The sequence below is a fragment of the Otolemur garnettii genome, unplaced genomic scaffold (genome assembly GCF_000181295.1).
Source record: "Otolemur garnettii isolate 467f Iridium unplaced genomic scaffold, OtoGar3 scaffold00017, whole genome shotgun sequence".
Taxonomy (NCBI): domain Eukaryota; kingdom Metazoa; phylum Chordata; class Mammalia; order Primates; family Galagidae; genus Otolemur; species Otolemur garnettii.
Genome location: NW_003852412.1, coordinates 27,157,215 through 27,165,313, shown reverse-complemented (window position 1 = coordinate 27,165,313; position 8,099 = coordinate 27,157,215). Strand labels below are relative to the sequence as shown.

Genomic DNA, 8,099 nt, shown 5'->3' with positions numbered 1-8,099 from the left:
TGTGGTTCATCTTGCAAGGGTACAAGTGAATCTTTCTATGAGTAGAATATGAATGTTTTGACATAATGACTAAGAGGGTTACATGAGGGCTATGTTAACCAGTTTGATGGAAATGTCATGGATTGTGTGTGAAAACACCACACTGTGCCCCCAAAGTGCATCAATGTACACAGTTACCATTCAATAAAAAAAAAAAGAAAAATTATTTCCAACAATGCATTATATTTTACTTCTTAATTTTTTCCTTCTTCATATCAGTAAAATTCTATCAAAATGGTAAAAAAAAAAAAAAGCTACTATGGCTCATGGTAGAGCTAGCAGGTAACTTTGAGGTAACCATATTTTGCAGTAGTTTTAAACATAGGTGTCATAAGACTGCATACAAATACCGTATTATAAATACTTTTTATATATTTCTCATAAGATGTTGTAGGTCAAAGGTTAGTTAATAATCCTTTCTACTTCTGCATGAGATTCTGACCTTCAGTTGACTTTCTAGCTCATTTTGCCTGGAAGCCTATAGGTAATCTCTTTGCTTGGGTTTTCCAGATAACAGATTTAGAAATGGAAATTTGCATGTGGGAAGTTTGTTGGGTTCTTTACTTGGGATTAGCACCTGTAGAGAAGTGAACAACAACAACAAAAAAATAGAATTCAGCCGGAGCTGAGCTGTAATAAAGTCACAACAAAGGCCTCAATGAACCCCAGGTGACCTCTAGACCTGGGGTGACTTTTCAGAGATGTCCTGCTTTCACCAAGAGTCCAGTGGTGGGATTATTCCCTTAAGCAATAGTAGGTCTCTTTGGGAAAGGGCAATTCCTAGAGAGTGTCTCAGCTAAGGCAGGCCCTCAGCTCAGGAGATGAGTGCCATATAAATGGAAGGATTCTAGGCAGCACACCCCATAGCAGCCACTCTTGGTGGATATTGCAGGGCAACTCTGCTTATGGTAGAAACTGACCCCTAATTGGTAAAAGGCATCAGTATTAGTAGGAACTAGAATGGGCTATAAATACCACAGCTTTGATCTTCCCCGAGAGGAGTGATGCTTGCAACTGGACACGTCTCTCATGGGAAGAGCCCTGCGTGCTGTGCCTATGGAGCTGTTGCAGGAGGCATTGGCCTCTGTGGGGTATAATCATTTTAAGCCTGGCTAACCCCTACATTTGCCCAAGGTGAGTCTGATTCCCTCAACCCTAAATTAACATTCTGTGGACGAAAGGTAACTCCTGGGAGGCTGTGTGGGCTGCTGTCAGAACTAACACGAGCTCCCACTAGAAAGGAATGTTTGGGGCTGCTGTGTTGGCACTCTTCCCCTCCCACTCTATGTCTTTTTGAGTAGATGGACAACTAGACAAACTCATAGTCCTGTGGGTTGGACAGTTTAGTTGAGCCTATAAAATACCCCCTTGTGAATATCATAGACCCTTTTTTTAATGTTTTCACTTTTTAGAATGTTTAGCTTTAAACTCTAAAACTAAAGAATAGCTTGATGACCTTAGAGTCAGGCTGAAACTTGAGGTTTCTCTTTCCTACTGCTGATAGGCTATTCTTAACAGATACTGTTCCCATGGACTTTGGAGGAAAAGACACAGCTATACTACTAATCTCTGGAAACAGTAGTCTTTTTTTTTAACAGGAGAAACAGTTGTTGGTTCATAGCTGTCCTTTAGTCATTTGGGGCCACTTGGACCTGGCTAGCAATTTCCCTCATGTTTTGTGAGTCACAAAGCTTTGCTCATTCTTCCTTTATGATTCATTCTATCCCTTCCTTTCTGTTCACTGTGCTACCACCCTGAGGAATATGGTTTACTCAACGTGTCCTCTGCCTTTAGCCTTTGCCTAATCTGAGCTGTATTACCTAGATGATCTCAGACAGAATTCCATGATAGAGGTTTGCCTAGGGTTTTCAGACTGTGAATATGTAATACAGATTGGTCTGCACAAGGTCCCTGGGAATGGTGACAGGAAAGACTACATCAGTGGGCTTAGAGAAGATGTTGGCTAAAGCATTCTGGTTGTTTTGTAGGCAAAGGGAGCCATTTCAGTAAATGACATTAGCAGGAGAGTGGCTTGTTCAGAAAGACTTTGATCTGGCAGCACAGTAAAGGGAAAGACTAGAAGAAATGAGACTAGTTAGGAGTCTGTCAAGAGAGAACATAAACTGAGAGGGTAATGAAAAGACCGAGACAGATGGGTCCCCACAGCACAGAGGAAGAATTAGTGATTGAGAGAAGATGGCAGAGGGAGCCTCACTGAGGTCAAGAAGTGTGGATGGCTAGTGGACCCATTGGCCTTGGTGCCAAGACAGTCCAACAGGAATAGAAAAAGTAATACTCATCACACACTGCTGGTTCTTAATGCTCCTGGAAACTTATTAAAAGGATCATGGCATATTTCTTATCACCCCTCCTCTTCCACTTCCAGCAGAAAGCTTAATGTAGACAGAGTAATCGCATATATATTTTTATCCTGTCCACATATAGTATATGTAGGACCATCACAGGTATTTAGCATGATTAGTTCTGCCAACTATGAGTAGGTGAAAACTCTGTTAACTTTCTCTTTTTTTGTTTTTACATTTCTTTCATTGTAAAATATAAGTAGGGTGACCAGGTGTCCAGGTTTCTGCAGGCCAGTCTCAGTTTAGACTTGTTCTCCCAGTACTGTTACTGATAATATCTTTCTTTACTCTCAAAAGTGTACACAAGAGATTCTATATGGGCACCCTACATATATCTACAGAAAAGGACTAAATGTGTTTGGTCAGTTTAAAGAATAACTGTAAAGAACACACTTGTGTAACTACCATCCTAGTTAAGAAATGGGACACTGGCAGCCACTACAAGTCTATTTGCTGCTCACAAGTTCACCTTCCTTCCTCAGAATTAGCTGTGATCCTCATGTTTATCATGTTTTCCTATTTTTAAAACAATGAAAGCTAAATTATGAAAGCCTGATATCTCTGTAAGAGTTTCCTTCCAATCATTTTATTCATTGTATATATTTTAGGTAAGAGCAGTTTCATAATAGTAATAGATATCTTTTATAGCATGTTTGTGTTCTAGTATATGACTACAAGGTTGTTGGTAATCAGCCTAATGATAAATGTTGTATTTTCATTATTCATTTATTACACTAAGATTTGACAAGAACAAGACACTGCTGCTCTTGGCCTCAAGAATGTGATAATCTTAGTAGCAGTCACAACACAGAGCCTTCCTTGCGGTAGAGGGAGCATGCATAGAATGTTAGAGGACATTGCCTCACCCCTGGGAGTAAGAGGGAGCCCTTCCCAGAAGAGCTGAGATCTCATTTGACTACTGAAGACAAGTACAGATTATTTGAGGTGAAGGTGGTGTGGGAAGTGAGACAAAGCACAGAGTTCACTTTCCTGACAAATGAAATGATCCCTGGACAGAAAAAGTATGGCACAGTTTTATTACTGCACCTTGCTCCAGGCTCCTGGAGCACAGACAGTGCTCTCCGTGGTCTCTGAGAGTAGAGGTATTTTGCAGGGCCATGGTGAAGGAGTTCAGGAGAAAGAACATAGCTAGATAGATAGTGAAGGGCCTTGAATATCATGTTGATGAGCTCAAACTTCATCTGGAAGGCAATGAGAAAACTTTGGTGGGTTCTAAGCAGGAAGTGAGTGACTTGGCAACATAATCATATTTGCATTTTTGAAAGGTTGTTCTCACTACAGAATTAGAACATGTCAATCCTAGAGGCAGGAAACTGGCTAGAGATTGTTGCAGCCATCCACGTGTGAGATGATGATGGTGGCTTGAACTAACCCAAATGAAATGAAAATAGAGGGAAGTAGATGGATTTAAGAGACAGTTGGTGGCAGAATCAGTAAGATTTAAAAGATTGATTGTGGGAGGAATTTGAGGAGGAGAGAGAAAAAAGACGATTCTCAGATTTCATCTAGACATGAAGAACATTTCTAGAAATGACACAGAGTTATATTGGTTGAGTTTGAAGTGTCTATGGAGGACATGACCATTAGCAGTGGCTTTGTGGAGAGATTTAGGGCAGAGAGAGACATTAGGGAACAGTAGCTTTTAGATGGCAGATAAAGCTGTGCAGATGAACCTTAATAAGTCACTACAAAATTTCTGAAGTGAAAAAAGTATCCTATATTCATGACATTCTTAGGAAATAAGTCTTTTAGTGTTAACATTTCTAAGAAATACTTGTACAGAAGATTTTCATAATCTGTTATAGTTCTTAGCAGTTTGCTTTTTCATCAGTATTACTTAGATTTTTAATTATTTTTGTTTTTTTTTTACATTATCCAGCTTTTGGCTTTAATGATGTCACCTATAAAAATAAATACAGAAAAATGAAGTTATTATAGTAATACATTTATTACATTAAGTAATACATTTATTTAGGATTTAGCAAATCAGGAAAAACATACGAACACCCAGGTTTATATACTTAGGTTTTTCCCAGTTTTGGAAATGCAATATGTATAAAAAGTACTTTTAGAAAAAATATGTATATTTTTAATAATTTAAATAGAAAATACTTTTTTGACTTTCTTCTTATTTTCAGCTACAGAGACACTTACAATCTTATAAACCAAATAATTTAGATTATATATGGTAAATATTTTCATATCTACATATAAGAATATAAATAAATAATTTTAGTATTACATTATTTTATCTCAAGACCACTATAAGTTTCTGCTATATGATTCTAATATATTTACATGTATTTTAATATCTCGGGTATACCTAGAATGTTTCTTCTTAACACTGTTCGTTTTGAATATTTTGCTTCAGAAGATTATACTGGCAGTTAAGCTCAGCAGCATTTTGCTAATAGTTTAATAATTTAGTCTCTAATTTTAATCTTCAGTGTAGTTATTTTGTATTGCTTTTATTTTGAATGAGCTATAACCATCTTAGGCTATGTATACAAGCATATAGTTTAATTGTTGATTACTATGATAATAATTGGATACAATATTTGTTTTATTTATAGGAAAATGGTTCTCCTGAAGAACATGCAGTCTATGTTTGGGACCATTTTATAGCCCAGTCTGCAGCTGAGAATGTATTTTTTGTTGCTCACAGCTATGGAGGACTTGCTTTTGTTGAACTGGTAAGTGCACATTTAATTCTATTTTTAATTCTCAGTCTCCTTATAGATTTATCCCCTCTTCTCCCTTTTTTCTTGGTATCATTACTTTAAGTTATTTTATAAAGGATGAAAATAAAATATTTTGAATAAATAATTTTATTATGTTTGCAAAGAGTATACTCATTTATTTTACAGTGACAGAGCTTCTCAGTGCTCACCAGAAGGCTGTTTGCCTGTTCTTTATTTACATATTGTTTTTTAATTTCTACATTACAGTGCCAGTTTCTACATATTTCATGATATTTATATTTCCTGCTTTATGTGTAACCATTGAAGCTTACATTATCTGGAAAGTGTTTAAAATTTCAAGAGACCTTTTGAATGTTTAGGAATACTGTAATAATTTTAAACTATTATTTCTACTAGATAGTTCTTGATATTAAAAGTATCAGAAAGCCTCCATTGATCTGCTTTTCACTAGAATGCATTGGTTAGCCATAAAAATCTTTGCATTTGGAAATAATCTGATTTTTAAAGTTAACATAATGTGTACATAATAGAAAAAATAAACACATTTTTTGATGTTGTCGTTTTTATATGCAGAATTACAAGAATCACAATCTTGTGCCAGTATGGTTCATATGATACAGTCAATCCTAAAAATCCACTAATGAAGAATTCATGCCTCCCTGTCCATAATGCGTGGGTCACAGGAAGGTACCAATGCTACAGTAAAATGATTAACTTGATAAAAGTACAATTGATAATTTTAAATCTGAATAGATCTAAGTGGATATTAAAAGCAGGCACAACATTGATTGTCTGTTTTTTATGCTTCTAGACTTTGGTCTGAATTTCTCTTTGTCATGGAAATTAAATATGGTTTTATGGTCTTTCAGCCTCCCTTTTTGCTTACCCACATGATTTAGATACAAAACTAGTGGTGACCCCTGACACCTGAAGGATACTTTAATTGACCTAAATCTACAAATACTTACTGGTACTCTCTTAAGGTCAATAAATAAGTTAATTCATTTATCTCCTAAATTGATTTCAGTTTTAGGCATTATTTTCAAGTACTTTTAACTCTGCTGAATTTATTGATTTATTTTGATATATATCATGGGGATCTTAAGATAGCTCTTCAACACACTAGTATGATGTACTTTTTAAAATACAAATGTCTTTTAAATAATTTTCTTCAATCCTTACAAATATAGATATATAGCTAGATATGTATATATATACACATATATCTCCATAGATATAGTTATATATAGCTTATTTTTTCTTTGTAAGCTGCTAAATTACTTAAGACATGAAATTTCTTGACTTGTAGAGTAACTTAAAATATGTCTGAAATCCTGCAAGGCTAATCAAATTTTAGAGTTCTGTAAAGCATATACTCCCATTTTTTTTACTTTAAGACATTTTATAAAAAACCATGGACAACATTGGAGTTTAAGTGTATTTTGGACAGTTTTAAAAATGAACTTAAGATCCCAGGGTTAGCGGATGACCAGTGTGTCGGTCCTATTTTGCCTGTCCTTCTTGTCACACACTGGTGAATATTTCTCTACTTTTGTTCCACTTTAATATAAAGCACACAGATGTTTCAGAACAAGACTTGACTTCTGACCTTGAGGCTATTAGGGTCAGGGTCCTCAGGGCCTGTGAAATTATCACAAGCTGAGCTAAAGTTTTTCTCCATCACAGGAAGTAACCAGTAAGTAAGAAGTTAAAAAGGAGCTTTGTCAGAGAGACAAGATGGTCTCAGTAAGGGTCATCTTCTGTAGTCTGCTGTCTCTGCAGGGGGCGCGTGCGTGGGAGGAGGAATAGAATATAACCACTGGCACATCACATATCTGTCAGGCGGCACCAGGGCTGAGAAGTCTATTTAATGTAATATATGTAGTTGAGATTTTAAAATATTAATGGTGATTAATCCAACCTCTTCCATTTTCTACTTTTTGTGAAGTAAGTTTGATTGAGATATGTAATGGAAGTGTACAGCTAGGAACAAATGAAGAAAGGGGGCTCATAAAATGGATTCCTGTAAGCAAATAACAATGCACATGGATGAATTTTACATTAAGTTTTGACAAATTTGATAAATACAATATTTAATTTTAGAATATTTCTATTTCAAGAGGTTTTTTAAAAGATAGCGTTTTATATTAAAGAAACAATAAATATTGTTTCCTATGTTCACCAGTATTCTAAGGGGAAAAAGTCCTGGTATTTAAAATATTGGCAAACATTCTCTCAGGATTTTTAACATAAGTATTATATATGAAATTGTTTTACATAGATTCATAATTTAGATATCAGCCTTTCAAGAAAGTGAATTGTGGATATATAAATCTTAAATTATAGTTTAGTTTCTTGTCTTGGTAGCACACTATATACATCAAATATTAAATCCTTTGGATTCAGTAAATTTTCAGTGAATTGTAAAATTTTGCTCCTAAAGACTCAACACACACACATTTCTTAGGAAACAGTCTTAGTTTATAGCATCATGTTTGAATGCATAGAAAATTGTTTTTCTACCACTATTATACGTGTTCAAATTCTTCTTTAGGTCATAAATTATAAGAAAATTTATGTTAAATGTAAACTTGCTAGCAAGTATAGTTTCACTAGTAAATGCAATTACTTAATAGTTCTCATTATCTGAATGACAGGTATCAGACGAAAAGTACCTTGCCATTTATTAAAATTGTATGTTATTGTAGTTTAAAATGAAACTACAAATGTAATAGGTATATGAAGAGAAATTACTTTTAAACTTAGAGCACAAAATAGTTGTAGAGCTTTAATATTTAGCAGATTGTTTATGAAAACAGACCATAATTTATAATATATCCTATCTTAAAAGTATTGAATTTCTCCTGAAGAATATCTTCTAGTCAGATTTCTTTTCAAAACTAGTGTTCATTTTATGGTCGTAAATCTCAGAAGTTAACCAGATCTAACTCTGTAAAAAGAGTAGTATATACTT

The 8,099-nt window shown here is 34.9% G+C and overlaps 1 protein-coding gene across 1 annotated transcript in view; it reads left to right on the top strand.

Annotated features, from left to right (window-relative positions):
* The window catches only part of FAM172A (family with sequence similarity 172 member A), a 502,406-nt gene that overhangs the window by 294,031 nt on the left and 200,276 nt on the right, over positions 1–8,099 (top strand). Inside the window, exon 8 of the mRNA XM_003785978.3 lies at positions 4,997–5,116. Within this exon, the coding sequence (XP_003786026.1) occupies positions 4,997–5,116 (120 nt within the window). The remainder of the gene's footprint in view (positions 1–4,996; positions 5,117–8,099) is intronic.